A 26,065-nucleotide genomic window follows, 5' to 3' on the forward strand; every position below is an offset into this window, starting at 1 on the left:
AACTGATTGCAGAGAGCACAAGACATGGAAGGAGTGGATACAGGTATTGATCTGCCTGGGAAAGAGCAATTTCAATTTTTATTGCATCTTTTGCACTACCAAGAAGCCCAACAGTTTTGTTTAATGGATTTAAATAGTGTTGCTATGTTGTGAGTTTTATTAAACACCCCTTCACATTAAAATCATTGCACTGTTGATTCTGTAAATGTGCCAGTTTCAGTATTTTTCTTCCAGGGTTTTCCTCAGCAGGAGAATCACACGACACTGCATTTTCAGGGCCTGGGGAATGATGGATGCAGCCCAGTGCAACCCAGTTTGCAAGCCATTGATTGCACTGGAATGGCATCATGCATCTGAGGCTTACACACAAAATGGAAAAATACAGCCACTTTGGAGATGCATCAGAAAGATGGTGGTGCAGACTCTTATCTGTTTGAGCACAGCTGAAGCATCAGAGGTTTCTGTCACTGGAACCTCAGAAGCGCAGATATTAGTGAGTGCCAAAGCGGTACTGAAAATGAAAAGTGTTTTCATGGCTGACTTTTGTGGATGTATATTGCAAATGCTATATTTTCAATCAATTTTTTTCTACCATATATGAAGAGAGCAAAGTCCTTTAACAATTAACATTTTTCTGATAACACAATTTGTCTTAGACTTTTTTTTTATTATTTACGATACAGGATGCTTGTAGTTTTTATTAGAGAATTACTCTCTGAATGACGAAATAGCAGCAGAGCACTGACAAGAACTGGAGCTCTTCAACAGATGCACACCTGACTGCACAAAGGTCAGAGACAACAAGCTGTGCCAAGCAGACCATCCCCCTGAACACGTAGCACTGATAAGCAAATGCAAGGTAACTTTATCCTCTTGCTACGTTTCATTGAACACACCTTGATCCATTTGCCACAAAATGAATATCACGTAGAGCTGGATTCTAGAATCTTACACTAACTGTTTCTCATAGTAAATTATCATTGCATATTAGGTGGCATCTTACAACTCACAGTTACTCTTTCTTTTATGGTCTTTTGAATATTTTACTTTGATTTCATCTCAGTGCATTCCCTGGAAAGAATATTATTCATTCAATGTCTCAAATGAGGGGTGAAAGTCAGATGGGACCAAGACACTGCAGGGCTTGCGGATTATTAAAACAGATTTTTTTTTTGTTAATAATAATAATAATAATAATAATAAGGGAACATGGACAGACCTATATGGTACGGAGAAGAATGAAGGGTCATTAATCACGATGGCTTGGACAATACCATCACTGACACTTTTATTTGACACCCATGGAACAGCTGTCACTATAGAGAATAAAAACAAGGCCACAGGACTTTATAAGGCAGAGTTTTACATGATTACTTTTTAAGAATTGGATATTTGTTGTATACTGCATTTAGAATGACCAGTTTTATGTCAGCTTTGGTATTACTATGTTCTAGTCACTATTATTGGTCTAATAGACAAAGACACACAATGTGAATGTCTGAAGAACACTGAATGGTGTATTATAGTGGCTTGAATAAAACAGATGATTTTATTTCGTGCTCATTATTTTAATTTTCTGACCAAGATTCCTTACAATGGATTTAGAAGAAAGCATCAAGAGGATTTTGTCTTATAATTAAATATAATTAAGTATGAATCATTAGGAGTAGAAAGTCAAAGAATGTTAAAATGCTGATTCCCACTCTCATTTATCTTCACAAACAATGTACTCCCTGAGATTCATTACCAGGGTCTCATAAAACTGATTCATGTAAATGCTTTGCTCTATTTCTGTTGCAAGGTTATAGTAATCACATTTTTGTAAAATAATAACTGCCTGGTACTATTAAAAAGAGGGTAGGAAATTGGGTTGAAATGAGTAGTTTCACAGAATGCAGGAACAGAATTGCATTTGAATTGAAGGCACTAAAACAAACCAAATGAAAACCAGCAACTGTTTTTTAAAGACTTTTTAATAGGGATTTAATTAAAGCCATTTCCATTACACAGCCAGAGGCATTTTTAGGGGGATATTTATTGATTGTTAACATTAGCACTTGACTGTCCGGTAACCTCTGTGGAATACATCCACAATCAGAGTGCAGGCACAAATTAATTTTTTCGATCTTCAATACAACTTAATTTGCACGATTGTTCCAGTGCCAGTGCTCCCATTCGCGGCTGCTGGAGCTTTTGCTTTCACACCAACAATTAAGAAGCACTTAATCCTTTCTAGTTCTAGTTTGTTCCAAGGATTTTAGAAGCTAGGGTTGATATGGGGGATCAGTAGGTGGTGGTTTTGCACCATTCATTTTAGATGTAGCATACCATCTCCTAACACATTAAAAAAAAGCAACAGCAATCAGACAATGTAAAACTCTTTGTCACCCCCAAGAGGCTGTAATTACTGTTTGGGTAAAAAGCAGGTGATCAGAATTGTGGGACAACATAGCAGTGTTGAGAGCTAGAGGCAATAAAGGGAGAACTCGCTACATAATCCTTTTACACAGAGTTTAAAATAGCACCCCTTTGTAGAAGCACTAAATAGAAACTGCATTTAAAAGGCATGGGTATTTCCTCAAGCAAAATAGAAACTGATCTCCAGTAACCCAGCTTTAAAGCCAGTTCAATCTACTGCCAGAAATGTGTTTTGCATTTAACCCTCAGTAGACATCAAATCACACAGCACTAAATATTTGATTAATGCTAGGCAGTCAGACATGGTGTAAACACATGCGTCTATGTCAACAGGAGTCCAGGTTGGATCGGAGTTGCATGCTGTTCTATTTGAGGGTATGCAATTTGGCACCTGCTGATAGCATTTTTTTTTGCCAATTTAATAGTCACCAATATTTGAGAACTATAAATAAATAAACACAGATACTGTGTTCTGGGTTTGCTTACACTGCTATATTCCATTAGAAATAAATACATAGATAAATTACTACATAATTGAAAATGAGATGCAGGGAGGGAAAAGCATTGGGTTTTGATGGAGGTGTCTTGCATTTGTATTGTTGTCTAGTGCAGCTACAGTTAGGTCCATACATATTTGTACAGTGACACAATGGTTGTCATTTTGGCTCTGTAAGCCACCACAACGGATTGGAAAGGAAACAGGATGTGCTTTAAGTGTAGACGTTCATCTTTAATTTTAGGGTAGTTACATCCAAATTGGGTGAACGGTGTAGAAATTACACCCATTTGTATAAGTGGCACTCACAATTTTAGGGGCTTAAAAGCATTTGGACAAACTAACATAATCATGAATTAAATTGTGAGTTTCAATACTTGGTTGCAAATCCTTTGCAGTCAATGACTGCCTGAAGTCTGGAACCCATAGACATCACAGATGCTGGGTTTCTTCCCTGGTGATGCTCTGCCAGGCCTGTACTGCGGCTGTCTTTAGTTCCTGCTTGTGAAATGCTGCTCAATTGGATTCAGGTCAGGTGATCGACTTGGCCATTGCAGAACATTACACTTCTTCACCTTAAAAAAATCTTGGGTTGCTTTCGCAGTATGCTTCGGGTCATTGTCCATCTGCACTGTGAAGCGCCGTCCAGTGAGTTTTGAAGCATTTGGCTGAATCTGAGCAGATAATATAACCCTAAACACTTCCGAATTCATCCTGCTGCTTTTGTCAGCAGACACATCATCAATAAATACAAGGGAACCAGTTCCATGGGCAGCCATACATGCCCATGCCATAACACTACCTCCACCATGCTTCACAGATTATTATTATTATTTTATTATTTATTTCTTAGCAGAAGCCCTTGTCCAGGGCGACTTACAAAATATAAGAGCATTATAAAAGTGCAATAATACAGTGCAGTTCAAGGCATAACACATTTTACAAATTCAAATTTACACAAGTGTATATGAGATATACAGTAAACAATATATAAACTCTTACATCCTAGATTGTAACAGGAGATAAGTGCAAAGTTAAGTTGTATAAGTTGGAAAAGTGCAATCTCACAAGAGAATGAAAGACTAAATTACAAGTACAATCTGAAAAGATGCGTCTCGAGTAAGCGCTGGAAGGAGGTCAAGGACTCTGCTGTTTTGACTTCGGTGGGCAGGTCGTTCCACCACTTAGGGGCCAGGGATGAGAAGGAGTGGGCTCTGGAGGAGGGAGAGTGGAGAGGAGGCAGAGTTAGCCTTCTGGCACTGGAGGAGCGCAGTGGTCTGGAGGGGATGTATGGAGAGACGAGTGACTGAAGGTAGCTTGGTGCAGTGTGGTCGAGACAGCGGTAGGTGAGGGTCAGAGTCTTGAACTGAATGCGTGCCGCTATCGGGAGCCAGTGGAGGGAGCAGAGCAGTGGAGTAGCGTGTGCGAATCCTGGCAGAGAGACACCAGACGAGCTGCAGTTCTGGATGAGCTGGAGCGGCGGGTAGTGGATGCAGGCAGGCCGGCCAGGAGGGAGTTGCAGAGGAAGAATCTACAGGTGTGTGTCAACGTGGTGATGTGCTGAGTGTAGGAGAGTGCAGGATCGAGGGTGACTCCTAGGTTCTTAGCAGAAGAAGAGGGAGAGAGTGTCGTAGTTTCTAAGGGGACTGAGATGGAGAGCTCAGCAGAAGGTGAGGAAGAGGGAGGAGAGGAGGAGATCCGATTTGGAAAGGTTGAGCTTGAGGAGGTGTGAGTGCATCCAGACAGAGATAGCAGACAAGCAGGAAGAGATGCGAGAGGGGATGAGAGGGTCAGAGGAGGGAAAAGACAGGAAGATCTGGGCATCATCTGCGTATAAACGGTAAGAGAAACCATGCCATGGGATGCGATGAGGGGGCCCAGGGAGCGAGTGTAGAGAGAGAACAGGAGGGGGCCCAGGATGGAGCCTTGGGGAACGCCTGTGAGGAGAGGTTGGGGGGTGGATGAGGAGCCTCGCCATGTCACTTGGTAGGACCAGTCACTGAGGTAGGAGGAGAACCAGGTGAGAGCAGTCCCAGAGATTCCAAGGTCAGCGAGGCAGGAGAGGAGGATGGAGTGATCAACACTGTTAAATGCTGCAGAAGGATTGAGGAGGAGAGGGAGGCCGCCTGAGCACAGCTGAGGGAGTCAGTGACTGCCAGGAGAGCAGTCTCAGTGGAGTGAGCTGTGCAGAAGCCGGATTGCAGAGGATCCAGGAATGAGTGATGGGAAAGAAATGCAGAGAGCTGACGGTGGACAGCACAGCATGCTCGAGGGTCTTTGAGAGGAAGGGGAGTAGGGAGACAGGGTGGTAGTTCTGAGGAGAGGTGGCGTCAAGGGTTGGTTTCTTGAGGAGTGGGATGACAGCAGCTTGTTTAAACGCAGAGGGAAACAGACAGAGAGGAATGAGGAGTTGAGGAGGGAGGAGATGAAGGGGAGTAAATCAGGAGTGGCCACTTGGAGGAGGCGAGAAGGGAGAGGGTCCAGGGTACACGTTGTAGGTTTGTGACCTAGGAGGAGAGAGCAATGTTCAGAGTCCGAGAGAGGTGAGCATGAAGAAAAGGAAGCTTGGTCGGTGGGAGGCTTGGTCGGTGGGAGGCTTGGGCGGGATGGGAGAGGAAGGGGGACTGTTGAAGAGCTTGCGGATGTCTGTGATCTTGGAGGAGAAGAAGGAGGCAAAATCATCAGCAGTGAGAGATGAGGGAGGAGGAGGAGGAGGAGGAGGGGGGGCAAAGAGGGAGGAGGAGGAGGAGGGGGGGCAAAGAGGGAGGAGAAGGTGGAGTAGAGTTTGCGGGGGTTGTTGACAGGATTCAAAGAGTGATTGAAAGTGATTGACTTCTTGGCTGAGGTGAGTGAGAGCGGTAGAGTTCGAGGGCAGTTGGGAGTTTGGACCTCTTCCACTTCTGTTCAGCGGCACGCAGACTGGATCGAGTTGAACGGAGAACAGAAGAGATCCAAGGCTGAGGAGGGGAGGGACAGACAGGACGAGACATGAGAGGACAGAAAATCAAGGGAGGATTTGCAAGTACAGCGTCAGCCGAACTAAGTGCTTGGAATGTCTGGAATGCTAAACTCTACGTAACTGCCTCTTCTGATTGCAGAAAAGGCGAAGCTAAGCACACAACAACACTGTACAATATATTCTCTACAATAGTATATGCAATGCAGCCATTTCTGGTTACAGACAGTAATTAACAAACAGTAGCTGCCCTTACGAATATAGGTGCAGTAAAAATACAATTAAATAAAGTAAACAACCGGTACTTGGCAGAGCTTGGTCGTTATGTCTGCAGGTCCGTGTCCGCCCGCAACAACAACACAGATGAGGTGGGATGCTTCGGATCATGAGCAGTTCCTTCCCATCTCCATACTCTTCTCTTCCCATCATTCTGGTACAAGTTGATCTTTGTCAATCTGTCCATAGGATGTTGTTCCAGAACTGTACAGGTTCTTTAGATGTTTTTTGGCAAACTCTAATCTGGTCTTCCTGTTTCCTGTTTACATCTGGTGGTAAACCCTCTGTATTTACTCTGGTGAAGTCTTCTCTTGATTGTTGACTTTGACACAGATATGCCTGCCTCCTGGAGGGTGTTCTTGATCTGGCCAACTGTTATGAAGGGGTTTTCTTCACCAGGGAAATAATTCTTCTGTCATCCACCACAGTTGTTTTCTGTGGTCTTCCGGGCCTTTTGGTGTTCCTGAGCGCACCAGTGCATTCTTTCTTTTTAAGAATGTACCAAATAGTTGATTTGGCCACACCTAATGTTTTTGCTGTATCTCTGATTGGTTTGCTTTGATTCCTAAGGCAAAACTGAAGGCACAACACCCAAAGAACAAGCAGGAACTAAAGACAGCTGCAGTGCAGGCCTGGCAGAGCATCACCAGGGAAGAAACCCAGCATCTGGTGATGTCTATGGATTCCAGACTTCAGACAGTCATTGACTGCAAAGGATTGCAACCAAGTATTGAAACTTACAATTTAATTCATGATTATGTTAATTTGTCCAATTACTTTTGAGCCCCTAAAATTGGGTGGACCACATATAACAATGGGTGCAATTCCTACACCATTCACCCAATTTGGATGTAACTACCCTCAAATTAAAGATGAACGTCTACACTTAAAGCACATCCGGTTTCCTTTCCAACCCGTTGTGGTGGCTTACAGAGCCAAAATGACAATAATTGTGTCACTGTACAAATATGTATGGACCTAACTGTAGCTGCACTAGACAACAATACAAATGCAAGACACCTCCATCAAAACCCAATGCTTTTCCCTCCCTGCATCTCATTTTCAATTATGTAGTAATTTATCTATGTATTTATTTCTAATGGAATATACAGGCAGTCTATTGCAGACATGGCTTCACTCTTTAAAGCAAATTAATTTCTTAAAACAGTTTCAGCCTAAATAAAATCTCCCATATTAGTCTGGGTTCTCTGGTTTCCCTAGAAATCCCAGTTAATGAGTACAGATTCAAAAGTGAGCACACAGGGTTTATTATGAGCTTGAGCACTCTCTTGACTCATGTCCGAGTTATTCAATCTGTACTAGGGTCTCCATTCATGTGTTGAATTGCCAGTTCATCTCATGTTCTCTGCAAAGATGCACATTAGCAGATACTGCTTTGCTCATTTTCATGTGCAGCAACAAAAGACAGACATCCAATTCCAAACTAGTGTGTTTTCAAAGCTGCAAATTACATTATAACAAATATGGGGAAAAACAAACAAACCAAAAAATAAAGACCTGAAACTGATGTAGTGGCTGCCAGGGGCTTGGAGTGGAGTGTTTTGATCTTCAATTTCAAAAACTTAAATAGAGTGGAAGTGAATAGCTTAAGACTCATCTCTGGACGTGACATTGCAAAGATATATGCTTTTATTAAAACAGTTGTAGCATAATGCAGGTTTAAAATACTGTACGCACTGAATACTAAATTGGAAGGATTAGTGCCTACCCAACCTTGGTGCTTTTACATCTTAAAAAAAAGCTGCATTAAATACTCTGAGAAACCTGTATTCCGTATATTTAATAGATTCATACTGGTTTCTCAGATCCTATCTGCAAACCAAGAGCTGTGCAGTAATGGAAAACCCCAAAACACTCAAAGCATGGGTCTTCAGTTATATAAAGGCTTATTTCCCCAACAAAGACTTGGCTTGGTATCCAGAGATAGACAACTCTTGCTTCTTGAAGAAAGGCCTAGTGTGCAACAGGTGGTGCTTTTCTAAAACTATCATCCCATGTCACTGAAGGAACCAATCAATGTATTTCATACAGGAAACGTCTCTTCCATGCTCAGAAACTTTACTGTTCGTCTCGGGACAAGGATTTTTTTTTGTTTGTTTTTGTTTTGATCTTTGAAATATAAAAATGTGATACCCCTAGGTTAGTGTCATTCTGAAGCGTATGTGAAAAAAAATAGTTGTTCAGAGGCAATCAGAAATAATGAATACACATCTCAACATTAAAATGAAACGTTTCAGTATTTACAAAGGTCTAAAAATACAGGGAACAGTGCAGAGTGACATCACTGAACCTCATCAGAGTGGATGGATAACTTTCTTCCCCCTTAACTTGCCTGATTGAATGTTCAGTTGCCCATATGGTAAAAATCATGATAAAACACAATAGTAAACCTTTCCCAAAATCACACAATTTTGTAGAAGAAAACCCATCTATGTAATAAAACTTGAATACAGAGAAATAACTATAAATATTATAGATCATACTATACGATTCTGATATTTACAAAGATCAGAAATCTACAAGCAGATCACCTAATTTTGCAAATAATAAAACACAGGTTAGCAAAAGGTAAGCATTTATTCATGTGTCATTATAAAGTTTGATACATAATATCATAATTTATATTAAAGAACAAAAAAAAAAAACATGTTTTTATTTCCATTCATATAGCTTTCATTTATGTGATATAACATTATCAGTAACATGTGTATCGTCAACTAGAATTGGTACCCCAGCATTCCTCACTTGATCTGACTCCTTCAGCATAGGTTTCCCTTTACCCAAAACACTCCTGATAGAACTGGATTCTGTTTAAAAAGTCTGAGAAATATCCAAAAGTAATTTCATCAGAAAGTCTGAAAAGTACACAAAGACTTGTTGCCTGAAGACTCTGAGATAGAGCAACACTGGTCTCTGCGCTCAGAACGAATACCTGATACTGTGACATGTCCAGTAGACAGACACGACAGGGGAAGGCTTCTGAATTAAGGAACCTAAACTGACTGACAAGAATATCCTGTACACCAAGCTCTCTCTTTACCAGAGTCAAAAGAAATACAGGTTGATTTCTAATTACTAATAATTCATTTATAATTGAACCAGCGTTTATATTACATCCAAAATGATACTTTGGTTAGCTATAACTTTATATGTTTCCATATCCACTAAGGTTAGAAAAGTGCATCTCAGCAGAGCTGGGAGTAAAAAATAAATAAGAGGACAGAAAAGAAACAAAATGCTACAAATACTCTGCAGTGAACCTGTAATCCACCATGCATCCAGCCCCTGCCTGTGCCACCTTTCTTCTTTCTTCTCCAGTAAGCGTTTCTACACCCAGTGCTACTCCTTCCTGTCGCACAGCACACTTTGGGAAGACATCAAGTACTCAGAGATTGTCAGGGGCGGGCAGAGGCCTTGAAGAATTGCCACTATTCATCATTGTCTGTAAGCAAAAAAAAAAGAAAAAAAAAGCATGTTAATAAAGAAGGCACTCACTTTCAATCACAGGGTACCTAGATAGTAAAAAAAGATTAATTTTAATACATTTCAATATTTGAACTGCTATGTGCAGTATAATACACTGACCTCATTTGAAAAGTTGATTTATAGACCAGAAGCTTTGTAATGTTATTCACCAGCTCACCCTTGGGCTTGACGCACTCAACCATTTATAGAAGGTTGTTGTACATATTTGCAAACTAGTTTTCCACATCATAGGTTTTAAATTGACAAAGTGACTTTATTTCACTTTTACATTATTATTTTAAATACAGTATTTTTGCAAAAATGGTTGGTGTTGGTGAAATACTTATTTTCATGACTGAACATTCTGACAGATGAGACCTTCTCAGTAAGTAGGTACCACTTTACCCCCATCAGACAACAGTCATTCAATTCAGTTCAGCTCAGAGACTATTTTGTGTTTTTGTAAAAATGAAGTTGGTTACCTCTCTCTGTCTATCTCTCCCTCAGAATGTGTGTATGCTTGTGTATGCTTTTGAATCAAGATTTTATTCTTCTGAAAAGCAGTTTCACTTATTTAATTACATTACATTTAGATTACTTGTCATTTAGCAGACACTCTTATCCAGGGCGACTTACATTTGTACCCATTTATACATCTGGGCAATATACTGGAGCAAGCTAAGTGAAGTACCTTGCTCAAGGGTACAACAGCACTGCCCCACCCAGGGTTGTAACCCACAACCTTCCAGTTATTAGTCCAGAGCCCTAACTACTACTCCACAGTGCTGCCATTATTAATTGACTACTATCAAAAGTGGTGATTGAAACCAACACAAACCTTTAGATTACAACCATTTCTGCTGGGAAACATGTAGAAATTTAAAAGTGTAGTGATTAACATTGTAAAACCACATGCTCAGTGAGTGGAAAGAAAAGTAAACAAAAACAGGAGAAGTAGTCAACCTTGCTATTCCCAATTTCATTTGAAGACCACCAGTAATTTCCTTTAAGGACCCTAAGTGAAGATCATTATATGATCAATGTGGACTCGTGATGCCCTCTGAGTATCCAGTTAACTTCACAGTCTGAATAAGGGGACTGTAAAGTTAAACTCAAGTAACAGAAGCTCACCAATAATATTTAAAAAAAACTCCAAAATACTACAGAGCCATGCAGAGTTCCCAGAGACGGACTCTTGATCTGATTAGTAAGTTATTTAAAGAGCTCGCACCTTGCATGGTCTACTTACTTTAATCCTATCTGTGGTCATTACCAGTAAATCCTTTTATTGCTAATTGGACACCGATTTTCTCTCACTTCACTCGGACACATAATGCAGCTCTGTGTGTGTGGAAATGTGAATTTTAAGAACTGCAAGCAAGCGATTAATGTTGGCTCAACAACCTCCTCCTTGATGCCATTTTGGAATGTAGAAAAACAGTACAGCTGGAACAGGTGAGAAGCCCCGTTATAAGACGCATCATTTGCTGATACAAAGCGATAATGGAATTGCCAAGTTCAGTAAAAGAAAACGTCAGGTGATATCTCGGGCAAAAGCAGCCTCATGGTTGACACTACATCACTGACTTAATTTATCGCATACATACGCCATGCACAACATAGATTGAATGACAGTCAAACATGGAGTTCCATTGGTAATTCTGTCACTCAAGCTGAGCAAAGTATCGCCCTCTGCTGTTGTCCAGTCAGTCCATGTCAGTTTAGTCTTTCTTTGTTAACTGAAATAAGATTATCCATTTGGCCCAATTACTCACAAATATACATGTATTGTCAGAGCACTGTTGCTATGTAATTCTTAAAATACATCTTTCTATGGAGGAATCTATCAGAATCTTATGGCAAATGTGATTTTGTGAATTCACATTGTAATCCAGAGCAGCTAGCAGAATTAAACTGTTGAATCCATTTCTAAAGATCACTTCACAGCTATGTATTACAGAGAAAGCCCCGTACTTCACACAGTAAATTCTTTACTAGAAATTGTTATTGGCTTTCTTCTAGCAAGACTAATGCCATCAATCTTTAGGAAAACCTGCCTTCACTAAGGTCACTCCAGTCATAATCATCGTGTTGTCACAGCAGCCACAAGCAGGACAGTTTTCCTCACCCACGATACGTCACTTTAGATATAAGACAATTTGAACATTTGTAAAAATCTTTCCTGTAGGCATGGACTAAGATTTCGTTCAGACATTATTTTGGAAAATCAAATCGTAACCTTTTGAAAAGCAGTTTAAATCCACTAATATTGCATTAGGCCTATATCCTGTTACTGAGCCACTGGTAAAAGTTGCATGACGAATATAAAACCATGCTGTATGGCTTTACAAGAACTACAGTGTAGCATGCTCATTTTATTAGAGCATTGCTGGTTACAACTTCAATAATTTCCAGTCAAAAAATAATCTTGCTACATTTTTCTTGTGGAAAGCCAGCAATCCCCCCTCATAACTGGACTCCACACTTACCCTTGACCATTTTCAATTAGGTTTTTCATTATTAGAAGAATATGTGAAGCACCCGATGAGAAGAACATTTCAAATTCTTTATCCTTCAAGTAAATGCTGTAAAAGCATTGTCTGATTTATTATTGTCTTACAAAAGATATAGTCCTAAATAATTCTAAAATCCTGATTTTCAGAGTGAGGACAGTATTAATCATGCTCTCTTAACCTGCTGAGCCTCACAGCACAGCCTCCTTCTGGGACTCTGCAATTCTATGGAAAGTCATACGTGCAGTATAGCAACCTATGTTGAAAGTCTCTCAGCTGTAAAAGCTGAAAAAAAAAAAAAATTTGATTGAATTGAGATAAGACCAGGGTTGTGTAATATACTTTTGAAATAACAGTTCACACTCTGTATGAATTCAGTTCAATCAACTGGAATCATTATAGTTTTCTCTAGGCTTAATCATACACCAATTTTCACATTAACAGAATTTTATAATTGGTTGTGCTCAATTTTGAAATGCGCGACATTCACATATTTACACAACCACGCATTTGATCTCAATGTTTTACATGAGTGCAGGTAGCCGTTGTACTTTTGTTCTTTGTTTTTTTTAACTAAAGCCTGAAATCTGAAATATGCTTACTGGGACAACCTTCTTATTTATTTTTATTGAAAGTGCATAAATAAATATTAATTAAATATGAAGACTTAAGTGAAATAAGGTAATAGAACATTCACTAATAATTACACAATAAAATTAACATTGAAACAGAAAATAAAATACGGCAACAAGGAGTCACAAATGCGAGACCCAAATACAAAATGCAAATTATTATAAATTAATTAAAACTTAAAAACGATTTTTCTTATTGTCGTGCCAGATAACTCTGGAAAATGAACATCGTTTGAGAGCATCCCAGAACAACCAAGACAGTTCTGAAGTGTAACCATACGTTCAGTCTCTCTACCCAAGCTGCGCAGACCACAAACTGTAGTTATGCACAGCTTGGGATTCTGGGGAGGAAGCGGAGGTGCTCACCCAGCCTGTCCACTCTGATTTGTGAGCAACATTTTCGCCTCTGGCTTCTGCTTGAATTCGCATTAAAGGACCGTGAAATTAGTTCCAGGTGCCCTAGTATGGATTTTAATCATTAAAATCCTTCTCAATTGAACATGAACAGTCTTTTTAATTTTATAGTGCTTTATATTGATGTTCATTGAATACATATTCACTGAATATGTTGTAACTATACAGTTGTTTGAAAATATATAAAAATGTGACAGTGTATAAAATATGGTGTTTGAGTAATGCATATTACCACATTTCCATTGCTTGCATTGTGATAATGCCCTCTGGAAAGTTGCACAATTCTCACCTACGCAAAGTTTCCCAGGAACAACAATCTCGAGGGACTGTGGTCCTGCATAGCAGAAGTTTAAAGTACAGTACTTTAAACATTTTGTCTTAACAAATAATGCATCTTAGGTATATCCTCCAGATTAAACACTAGAACATCAGTGAGGAGGAGTAATCCATAAAACAGTTAAGTCTTTAGAGACATTCCAGATCAAAGCTGTCTCTAAATGAATTAAAATCGCTGTTAGGCATTATTTGAAAATGGGATTTGGCAGATTAATTTAATCGGCTTTATCAGCTTTTGGTACTACACTTGGGGAAATGTTTTTAGTAGGAATCAGCACAGTTAACTAAACAATTAAAAGGGTGATTTTGATTTATTCGATACTCATTTAACTGATAACCAGGGACCAAAGGAAGCCAACTGGGACCATTTTCATTTTGGCAAAATTGATCAGTAGGGGCTACGGTCGTTACAATCAGCTCCCCGTCTGCTTTGTTTAAGCAGGCAGCAGCAGGAGGTCTGCAGCCAGCTCTGAAGAAGGCTTAACCATTTTTCAATGGGTAATTATAGCATGACAGGTGCTCACACCACTGACGCTGCCTTTTATTCAACCGATGGTATCTCCCCTTTCAGTCAGCTCTATTCTGTTACTCACTGACACCCCTTCCTGTCGCTTTTTTAAAATATATTTTCTCATAAAATATTATCCAAATGAATAACAATTAAAAAAAACTTAAATAACCTGAAAATACTGAATACTTGAAACTGTAAATGTAAACCTATAGCTTCTGTCAAACAGTTCCCTTCAGAGCAGTGAACAAAAGTGAAAATATTCTGACAGGGAAGAAACAAATCTGATCTGCTCAGACAGCTGTTCAGTTTAAGACTGTTACATAATTTATAACTACTTCAACTGAAAAACGGCCAAAAATAAGGAAACCTTCCACGGAATTCAGGAAAATTCAAATTGTTGAACATTATTTGATTGAGAATGACAGGAAAAATACATTTAATGCTGCCTTTTCTTGGCTTGCATTAATTTCTGGTTAAATTGGCCGAGACTAATTCCTTAAGACATAATACTTTAAATATGCTTCCAGATAAATTAAAACCATTTGCTTGGTACCCATTTCTCAGTTACTGAAAATAATTTGGCGGCCATTACAGATAAAAGGGAAAATGAATGGAGCAACATATGGAAAAGCCCTTGAGGAAAACCTGTTGCCCTCTGCAGGAAAGCTGAAACTAGGATGGAAGTTCACCTTTCAGCATGACAAGAAGCGTGCAGCCAAAACGACACAGGTGCTTCCACAAAGTATTCACTTACGGGGGTGGAGACAGATCAAATTATAATATTTCAGTTTTGTATTTTTTATATTTTCCCCTTAACAGTGTGGTATGTAGATAAGTGGAAAAAAGCCTAATTTAAATGCATGAAACTTTGAGGCACTGACACGGCAAAATGTGAGAATAGTTTAAGGAGGTTGATTTGTGTGATTTTTGATTTCTGTTACAAATTTTCAAAAATAAGGTGCTTCTCAAAGTAGTCAAATAAATCACATGGGTCCATATCACCAATCCTGGGTGCACTATTCTAGCACTGATGATCACATGTTTATTCTGAATTTTATAAACGACAGGTTCCTATCTTTGATCCTCTCTATAATAATGGAAGAGCATTCCCACTCACCCTCCTGATAAGCCCCATCAGCCATTACGAGGTGAAGGATCTTGGGATACAAGTGCTGGTGTTCACTTCCCAGAATGTTCTGCACGATATTGGACCCGATATCGAGGTTCTCGTCTTCATCTTCATGAATAGCCTAACTCAACAAATTACAAACAATATTAATAAAAAGAAAAAGAAAAATGTGTACAATTGAAAATGTCTATGAAGAGCTATACACACCAAATTTATAATATTTTCAAGGTATAAAAAAGATTTTGCCATTTCATTGTCATTTAAAGATACATACATACATACACTTTCACATATCAAACACAATGCCATTCAATTAGTACTTGTGTACAAAGGCTTATTGTATCTGCAGAGAGAAGGACCTTCCAAAGCGATAAATACAAATACTAGAAGCTCCACATCATACAACTAATTACTGGAAAAGATCATCAATGACTTTTAAACACAATAAAAAATGTATAAAATAGAGCAACTGTGTATATACCATTTAATTTGTACTGGAGCAACTGTACACACAAAATCTGAAAATGGGGAACTAGTACAAACTGACCTTAATTTTATTATAGGCCTCGATGAAGTTCTCAAAACCCATGTCCTGCTCCAGACTGAACCTCAGCTCCTCCAGGCGGCTGAATATACTGTCCTGGTCATCAGTATCGCTTGCTGCTTCTTCATCACTGTTGTCTACACGATTAGTAACATTTTGAGGTAAATCAGAATACAATATATGCTTCAAACAGCTTCAACACTACATGACAATGCCAGAGGTTCTGATCAATCCCCAAAACAAACAGTGCTGAAGTTCTCCACAATGAGTTTAGAGTAGTCCAAACACATATACATATATTCTTTACATTCATTTTGATACAGTATTTAAATGGCTTGTTCTCAGACACAAACTACTATTGACACAAGAAGAAATCCTCAATAAACTTGAAGTAGTAGATGTTAATTCCTTTAGTTTCAGCTGCTAAAAGATAAGAACCCCTCAATTCAAATTCCTTCTTACTGGATGTCAAACCATCTCCAACAGAAAAAACGATAGACAACTTCAGCAAGTAAAAAACAAACACATGCCAATTCACAGATCTGGTCGACTTGTTAGAAACATAATGTAACAGGATTTGTCACACCTGAGAACTGTTACTGAAAATAAAATAAACATTTCAATATTTTCATTTTGAATGAAAGCCGAGTCAAAATTTCTCTCACTTTTTTTCCTTCTTTACACTATTGCATTTGGTCTGCAGCTTGTCTGTTTGAGGTATATATCTTGGGTATACACACCGATATGGCTGCTGTTTCCGTTTTGTTTTTTTCTTCATTGATTTACAGTTAGAAAAGGCACAACAGACGTGTTCGTTTTACAGCAGAGAACTTAATGTGCTTTCTACGGAGACCACACACACACACACTTGACATGAGCTAGAGAAAATAACATGAGCCGACAATTGTGTGTAAAGTATATTAATGCAATTACAATCGGGTAAATATGATGTAAAATGCATCTCAGGACAACTGATAAATAGCATTGGATTTATGCTTTGAATCCAATTACTCCAGTCTTGCTAGTAATCATGTTATGAATGGTATCCCTTTTACAGTCCCCCACAACCTGAACTAATTAATAGAAATACTTGTGCAGCGTACAAAATAAATTGATTGTACTGTCAATCACAAAATTAAATTAGTGTTATTAATGCAAATATCTTTATTTTATTGGAAGATAAAGGGTTGGTTTCACAGACCCAAAGTATCACTAGTCATGGACTACCCAATTTTTAGGTAGAATAGTCCTAGACTAGTGCTTGAGGTCTGTGAAACCAGGCAACAATGTTAATGTTCTTAGTTAGGAATACTTAACACAGATTTAAAACCGAATACATAGAGGGCTGCACGGCAAGTATTACTATGGTAAAAGACTGCCCACTGTTTTACTTCCATACTGTACTATACTGATCAAAACTCACTGTGCTCCAGCCATGTCAATATAAGCAGCAAGTATCAGCCCTTATTGCACTGATCAAACCAATAATAGCCAAAATTATTTTTAAACCATCCAAATAGGTTTAGCACTAGATTGGCCTGTAAATTAATTCTCTCACACAGTTGAAGTCACTTGTGAGTTATTCAGCAACCATGAGATTATTTAATTTTTTATAAGCCCTTTGTTATTGATTCAGTTTGCATTCTGAGCAACTCCTTGGCTTATGTTAAATGATTAATTAACTGCAAAACCTCTGAAGGCCTCTTAAGTTATAACATTCAAATCACTATCATCCAAGAGTTTTTCACATTGTATCTATTGTAAATACAGTGGTACATTCAGTTTTAGATTTAAATTCCTTAATTGCGGTGCTGGTCCACTACTCACCAGAATGCCACTCTTCATTGAGATCGCTGCCACTGCTGGGGTGGTTGTCCTCCTCTTCCAGTCCGTTGGCCTCCGGCTCAGCACCGTCCAGTGCATCTTCGGGTGGGCTGGCGTTGAACCCGGCCTCATCCTCCTCGCTGTACTCCTCGCTGGGCTGCTCCCGCAACAGTCTTTCCATGGAGGCCTGGAGCTCCTGGAGGTCCTCATCCCCATCCTCAAACATGCTGCAGCAGCCAAAGGATGACAAATCATGTTGTCGGTCAGCAGACACGCAACAGTGCGTGGAAAAACGAACATATAAAGACAAGAAGCTCCAGAGAGGTGTTATTATTGCACACATTATCTGATCGCCATTTTTACTGGCCGTTTCAAGAGTCATGCGCTCAAACATCGTCGTATACAAAGCAAGCACACAAAACATCCTTTTAAAATTGAGTAGTTCGTTCTAAATGCATGTGACAAGTGGGATAACCGTTATATTTTCACTAAGAAAGTAAAACTCTGAAATGTTTACGTGTCTTCAGAGTCTGAGTGTTCTTCAGCCTTCGTCGGCTCATCTTCCATATCATCAATGTCAAGGCTGTCCTCCGGTGCGTCGGCGGCACCCGGGTCATTCACCAGCGTCCTGAAGAGCTTGCTGAGGTCCGGCAGGGAGCACGTCCTCAGCATCTGAAAGTACGTTGAGCGTTTACTTGGGTCTTTAGCAACTGAACACACGGGAGGCAAAACCTTGTTTCATATGATAAAGCTTTTACAGAAACAACACTTTTTTTTCTGCCTTTCAGCCAAGGATTTACCATCTGTTAAACTGTAATTGACATTTGACTTATTTGTGAACATAAAACATTTAACTGCACACATCTGCATTTCTGTGCAATTTCATACTCTATACAAGTGGGTTGAGTATAATGCGAATACTTGGAAAATTAGGATCATTAATTGACTGAGTTGCAATTTGTTCCTCCGAGTCTGAACCCGATCATGCTGAACTTTCACATTTAAAGAGAACTGGTTCATTTAGTTGCTAAACTGCACTAGATTACATGGCATGTCAGGGATGCAAAAGAAACACATTAATAACAATCCACTTTTTTCTGGATTTCTTTTAGATGCATTCTTCATTGATGCAAAGCAAAAATGTATTACGAAGGATGAAGGCAATATCGAATCAGGATTGCAGGTCTGATGAAATTTCATAGGTTGGGGTCATAAATAAATAAACACGTTAGATAAATTCAATTTAGCTTTATGCTAGGTCTACTGATCAATATTCCACAGTGGCTATGCAACACAAATGTACAGAACTGTAAAATCATATTTCAGATACAATTTCAGGTTACGTCTGGTATTTTGTCATATTAGGTTAGCCTTCAATAGCTGCCTAAATGCACAGCACTGAATAATATTTAGGGATCTTGAAGGTTATTGCAATTATTATCTTGTCAAAACTGATAATCTCAGAATTCAAAACAAGTCAAGAATCTAGGCCTCATCAAAACATTGATCCTCCCGCAAATTGCGAAATTCACAGTTGTACCTTATTGCGTATAAATAGTATAAAGTGGCTTCTAACAATAAACATTAAAACACAAAACACAATGGGGTACAGATTCATGGGGAGGTCAAAGTTGAGCTCACTGCAGACATGAGCAGCTTGTATGCATCTGACCCTGTTATAGAGGAGGCTTTTTCCATAAGATCTTGAAGCAAACGTGTATTTAGTTAGTCTCCATCCTTGCTCAGATTTAATACAACAAATACGTATTAAAAGAATTAACATACATAATATGCCAGAGGGAACATGCATAAAAAGAGATGCTAAACACATACACTGAACGAATGGTTTATGCAGGATTCAATGCCGCTAGTTTTTTACAAATTAAAATGAAATTGGCAGTTCTTCGTCTCCTTGAGTTCAGGGTACTGACTGGCAGGCAGTACTGATCTCAGAGTGGACTGTGAAACGCATGCCAGTTTATACCTGCCACCACTATCTCTATCACTACCAGTGGCCAAAGATCAGCAGTGATTTATGTGCGGGAGGGGAAACAGCCAACAGACTTACCTTGGGGTTATTGGCGTCGAACAGACCGGTGGAGAGTCCGATGAGCAGCGAGTCCTTGTCTTTGGATTTAGCTGGTGAGACTGAGCGTGACCGTGACGCAACAGACTCGTCCAGTGAAGACTGCGCTGACAGGATGGCCAGAGCCACTGCCCTTCGGTGTGCCGGGGAGGACACCTTTTGGAAAAGGGGCTCCAGAGCTGGGCTCTCCTCCCAAACCCCCTCTTTGGCTGGGTGGAAAAAACAAAAACAAAAACAAAACCCAAGCTTGGGTGAAACAAGGTTTTAGCACACAGTGCTTATATAAACATTAGCACCCCACTGTGGACTTTAACTCCCCCACTGTGCTAATCAAAGCCATTTTACAGTTTACAATGAACGCGAGCGATTGCCCCAGGCACTGTCCCTGCCGGTCTCATGTCTGCCCTAATTTTAACTGCACTCACTGGTGGGTTAGAAGGCAAACCAAGGAATGTGCATGAAGATATTGTGCTTTCTATCTTCACATGAATAGTGGAAGAAAGCAGGCCAACTTTATGATATAACTTCCAGAAATTGGCAGTTGTCACAAGTTAACACAAGCCTTGGTGATGAAGTATAACAAACATGTATATGTGGTATAATTAAGGATGCGTTTAGAATAATAAATAACTATAGAAAAATAATTTAGAAAAATAATTGCAATTCTAACACTACCTCTTAACACTTCTTAGCCTGTCAGTCCTGCCTCTATGAATCATGACAGATTTCTGATGTCCCGACTCTTTAAATGTACCTTGTCCACACTGCCCTTTCCCAAGTGCCATTGCACATACTGTCATTTGTGATGACCAGGCAAACTAAAGTATAGCAAACCAAAGGGAGTTAGTCACAGTTAGTTACTCTGCTCTGCTCTGTGACGGGGAGAAGACTAAAATCTATTTCTGAGGAGTTTCACATGGCTTACAATACAAATAGACTGACACTTGACAATCATCAGTTGTGGTTAGAAAATCCCTCTTGCTTTGCTTTATCAACAGCCTTACAAAAAAAAAAAAGACTGATGACTTGCTGCCAAGATTATTCCTCCTTCAGGCAGTTTGTTTTCTTGTAATTGTTCCAGTCTAGCATATAAAGCATGATATACCCAGCTGAAAGTAAACAATTTATAAAAATAGCTAACCTCCAGGCTCTGCCCCTTGAGACAGCTTCTCAGCAGGTTCCCCATCTGTGATGGACTCTGCCTGGGGAAGACTGTCCCCTTCTGGCCTAACGAGGAATAAAACCGATCACGACATCACTTCAACTGCAATGCTGTGATTCACCAGACCTAAAATCATTCCTCTAGTCCACATTTTCTTACTGAAGTTGTAATTGTAATTATAAACTTGTTCATTGATACGTACAGTGGGTTAATGATGAGACAACCATTACAGGGATATCATAACCGCCTGTCCTATCAATAAAGGGATTATACTGGTAATGGCAATGCGAGAGCTACTGCATACAGTTGTATTTCAGAGATGGGTCTGGAAAATGAGCATAAAACTAATAAAGGAAATTCTGAGCTAAGAAAATGTGACATGACACACAGGATCAGTATGGGACATGGACCTCTCCTGAGAATGTGGACATGCAAAAGGATGCATAGATTCTTGGAGGATATGAACAGTTACCAGAAGTGCCGACTCGGGGGATTGGGGGAGAACAGCGGTTGGGGAATAGCATTGAGGGAAAAGTTCTAACATACGATATGTTATATAAAGCATGTCAAATAAATTACAAGTAACTTTACTCTTTGAAGTCAGTCTGCCTTCTGTTGGCTCCAGGTGTATGGAGTAAATCAACTGCAGGCCTCTTGGTTCTTGTTCGTTAATTACATCCAGAGGAACTGTAATTCACACTACATAGCATATTAAGAAAAATCCATTTCACTCTGAATGCCACACTTACTTTGGCACCTGTGACTCCTTCTCCCAAGCTTTAACAACACCAGGCGGAGGATCGACAGCATCAGGATTGCGGGCAACTTCTTCCAGTATCTCAGTTTCCAGGTCCTCTGGTTCTGTACAAAACCCGACAAGAGACAGGTCTTCAGTGACAAAAGCACAAGGATATCGCAGCACGACAAAGTGATTTAGTTGACAGAAGATGAAATGCAATGTATTTCACAGAATTTCCAAGAAAAATAAATCTAAAACATACTTTTAGAAAATATATTAAACATTTTTCACAACTCAAAGAATCATCCAACTGTTAAACAAGAGAAATAGCAAATTGCAGAGTAGAGTCAAGCACCGCTGGTTTAATCTAGTGAGCTACAGTTAAAACAAAGGGCAAATTTTATAATAATGCAACTGGAAGGATTACCCACTTCACAATACCGGATAATCATTATTCAATTTCTACATATACTCACCATCCGTAGGCTGATCTGATGAGACAGGCTGAGGTACTAAGGTCAGGTCTGCTGGAGGATTTTCTTCTAGCTCTACAGCTTTCATTTCTTTTTCTAGTGTTTCAAAATAATTCTTAATCACAGCATCTCCATCAGCACACATCTTGTCTGCTGTTGGCTTAAGACTTTCTGTAATGCAAAAGACAGCACAATTATTTTGTTATGGGATGATCCTGTGGATTACATCATTTAAACAAAATATGAACCTATAAAATAAGTAATGTGAGCATTGGGCAAATGAGAGAAAGACAGACGTTCTATGATTAATGGTAAAAAAGTAAAATACATAATGAAAATCTTTTTATGGAACATCGTTTTATGGAAAATGCACATTTTTAAAAACAAACAACAGACGGCTGAAGACGAGAGAAAATAATATATGTCCTTTGTCCGTTCTATAATACATGCTTACTGGGTAGCCTTGTTGGATCAAACTGAACAAAACAGAATAAACCTCTGCACTCTGCTAACAGCATAACTTCTGGCAGCACACCAGCACAGGTGGAAATCTTTAAACCAGCGCTCAGAAGAGGATTCAATACGAAATAATCACTTCTTTGTGAAACAATATTTCATTAAATTACATCAAAGGCAAAAAGAACAAGTGATAAACATCATGAGAACATCTCAGCTCACCTCTCAGAAAGGATTATTCAACGACTTTGAACCAAGTTAAAATGCCACTATTATTTAATTGAAATAAAATGTCAGCCACTGATGTTTCAAACAATGTTGAGTCTTTTCATTCACAAAATATATTTTCCATTCTACTTCAAAGAACTTGTTAAACCTACTATAGTTTTGAAACATGTTATTACAGAAAAGAGCAGCTTTAAAACGTGCGGGCACACACAGTTGATCCCCAGGTTACAAAGGGAATACTTTCCTGAAAAACACAGTTTATGTAAACCTTGTAATTTGAAGCATTATGTCTTTGGGAAAAAGGGGGATAGGGACCTGCCACCATGATATGATAAATAATGGAATTAATATCCTTAGTTAAAACTTAACTCACAAATTACAACTTGATATATTTGCTAGCACCGTAGCGGCAGATCCTGCTTCGCCTTTTAATTTCACGTTTCACAGAGTACAGCACTGAACAAATCTGTACAGTCAACCCATTATATGATGCATATATACACCAATTCACGTAACTTGGAACCTGTAAATGGGGGTCCGATTTAGAGCTGTTCTCATATATACTGTATGCGTTATATATGTGCACACACTATATATTTATTCCAGGTCAGACCAGCAAAGCTTCTTATTTATCTTCCCATTTTTTATCCGCTCTTCTAAATTTCATTTTTTGGGAATCAAGCTTAATTTGTCCACCTTTGGTGTTTTTTGCTTGCAATTTGTCCAGCGGTTTTAACATCTTCACTCTTTCAATATCACATAATTTGTTTTTGGATCCATGCATTTGTTTTTTTGTCTCCTTGTTATTCCAATTATACATCTTTCCATGCTGCTTTTTGTTTTCGCAGCTTCTGTATCATTGTCATGTCAAGTGCATTGATCAAATATTTCTCTTCCTTTCAAAAGTGTATAGTTTAATTAAAATGTACTCCATCCCATTTTCACTCTTCGTTTGATTTCTTCTATAAGATCTCTGTAAGATTTGAGTGTACTAAAACGTTTGACCAGTAGTGTACTTCAAATGTTCTTAATTTTAACAAAGCTGTTGAACATGACTTTGGTCTTACTCATGTTCATTTTGAGTCTTCTTACTTGCATTCAATTGTTCTTCAATTTGAAGCTGTAGGTCTTCAGGTGGTTTTGCAAAGACCACCATTTCATCAACAAATCATAGGATGTTCAAGTAAAGTCTCAGCTATATTATCTTGATTCCTTTTTCTTCCCACTCTAAAGTCATATACATGTACATTTTTTTTATTTTTTTTTTTTAAATATGCATTTTAAAAATTACAGTACAGCATTTCATAAAACGAAACCGATAAAATACCCTGTGCATCGACTTCATTAGTGTTGGTATTCCCCAGGAACACAGTCTGGGTCTGCAGTTGTGCCTCTCCCAGCACCTTTAACACATGTGTGTCAGGACTCTTTCCCCAGGCTCGCCTCCGGGCCTCCATGGCATCAAGTTTAATGACTTCTCCCACAGTGTGGTCTAAAGTACATAGAAAAAGAAACGAGAGACAAAATTGTATTCTCAAACTGACTCTGATTTTTCACAACACTCTTCGGGCCTTTTTAATTTAAACCTTCATTACAGATTTCATCTCTTTTAAATTCATTCAGTAGTCGAGTTCGTAAAGCTCTTGGTAAAACATGGCATTTAATTTATTACAGTCGTCTCTTTTGAAGCGGCGATTTCTTTTAGAACAGGTTATGGACCATACGATAATTGCCAGATAAGAAGAATGAAATGTATTATGTATTCATAGAACACAGATTAGACATTGAAAATGCAATTTCAAAAGACTGCCGAGCTTGACTAGAACACATGAAAAATGGATAGTGCTCTTTAATGTTTGAAACTTGAAAGGCTGTAAAAATCCTTTGGATACTTAAACCTTTTATATAATTCTCCATCTAAAAACCCACTCAAAACTAAATGTGTGGAGATGGTGAGGGCTTTCCACTCCTGCATTTCTGTACTGTGGGGATTTTGTCCTTTCAAGTTAAGCTTTGCCTTTGTATACAGAAAACATACTGAAACACAAACAAAATCAACATGTATTTAGAGGTTTGTATCCAACACGGCTGGCTGTAGCGGCGAAATCTATAAATCTAATTTAGCTTTATGTTAACCATAGAAAGATATTGATGACTACACCATCAAGTTAGGAAATCTCTGGCCTTAATGTTGACATTACAAGTTAAATAAATGACCATGAAAACTGCCCTATGCATACACAAAAGGAAAGACTGAAGTTCAAATGATCTACCTCTTTCTATACATACTTGACTAAAGTTATGTCTACCTTGGACAACAAATCAGTGCAGATGGAGATATAATGGAAGAAATCTAAAAAAGTGATGGGATGGGATGGAGTAATGGAAGAAACTGCACACTTTTCTATCCAGACAAATCTCTAATTTGCCTGACGAGAAAAGCATTTGATCAGTGCATGCTACCAGTGCTCACTTATAGCTCTAAAACCACTGAACTGAAAAATGTTACAGAAACTGCAGATGACACAAAGGAGCATAGGAAGCTGTATGCTTGGAATAACAAAAGGAGACAGAAAAAGAAATGTATGGATCTGAGAACAAAACCAAAATCTGTGACATCATTCAAAAAGCGAAAAGGTTAAAATGGCAATGGGCCAGACACACTGCAAGAATGGATCAAAGATGGACCAAGAAAGCTATCAAATGGATCACAGGAGATGGAAAAAAGACCTAGAAGATGACCACATAGAAGATGGACAGATGAGATCTGCCGAGAGTAAATTAATAAATAAATGGGAGTGGGCTGACCTGCGGTCCCCAGGCAGGTCTCTTCCAGTGTCTGCTGAGCCACAGAAATGACAGGCTGAGCTCCGGCATCCCACTTCTTCCTGTCCCCTGCAGCGGATCCTCTCTCCTCCGAGTGCTCTTCCCCGGCTGGAGGGCCACTATCTTCTGGGAGCTGGGGGTTTTCTGGGGGCTGACTTGCTTGCTCTTCATCACCATTCTGGGCCTTCAGATTCTGATTTAGCCTACGCAGTATCTCTCGTTTCTCACTCTAAAAGGGTAATTTGTTAAAGATCAAGAACATGTCGAATTTAATTAATTCCTTAATAGGAACAAAAAGCCAAGCAAACAAAAAACTATGTTCACTTGAATTTAGTAATGATAAAAACCCATAGATATATAAAATAACAAATTTAAAAAATCAACCAAATAGTATACCTACTTGAACAACTGTCGGGTCTGGCTTTTTGGATTCCTCTGCGGTTTTCTTTGCAGCTGCAAGATCCTCCTAGAAATAAACAGAAGCTATACTAAATGCCAAATAATAAATCGTAATTAATTAGGTTTTACCTTTCAGAAAACCTTAATGGGATGTCCTATTC

General features: G+C 39.0%; 1 protein-coding gene across 2 annotated transcripts in view; it reads right to left on the reverse strand.

Moving 5' to 3' along the window:
- Positions 1–8,725: 8,725 nt before the first annotated feature.
- The window catches only part of nek1 (NIMA-related kinase 1), a 38,704-nt gene continuing 21,364 nt past the window's right edge, over positions 8,726–26,065 (reverse strand). For both annotated transcript variants that reach the window (XM_066719970.1, XM_066719969.1), the window contains 12 exons: positions 25,906–25,971; positions 25,488–25,734; positions 24,007–24,171; positions 21,999–22,166; positions 21,533–21,644; positions 20,763–20,848; positions 19,604–19,830; positions 18,053–18,207; positions 17,539–17,762; positions 15,715–15,848; positions 15,156–15,288; positions 8,726–9,609 (listed from right to left, as the gene is read on the reverse strand). In XM_066719970.1, coding sequence (XP_066576067.1) covers positions 9,596–9,609; positions 15,156–15,288; positions 15,715–15,848; positions 17,539–17,762; positions 18,053–18,207; positions 19,604–19,830; positions 20,763–20,848; positions 21,533–21,644; positions 21,999–22,166; positions 24,007–24,171; positions 25,488–25,734; positions 25,906–25,971 — 1,731 coding nt within the window. In that variant the 3' untranslated portion in view covers positions 8,726–9,595. The remainder of the gene's footprint in view (positions 9,610–15,155; positions 15,289–15,714; positions 15,849–17,538; positions 17,763–18,052; positions 18,208–19,603; positions 19,831–20,762; positions 20,849–21,532; positions 21,645–21,998; positions 22,167–24,006; positions 24,172–25,487; positions 25,735–25,905; positions 25,972–26,065) is intronic.

The sequence above is a fragment of the Amia ocellicauda genome, chromosome 13, assembly GCF_036373705.1.
Source record: "Amia ocellicauda isolate fAmiCal2 chromosome 13, fAmiCal2.hap1, whole genome shotgun sequence".
Taxonomy (NCBI): domain Eukaryota; kingdom Metazoa; phylum Chordata; class Actinopteri; order Amiiformes; family Amiidae; genus Amia; species Amia ocellicauda.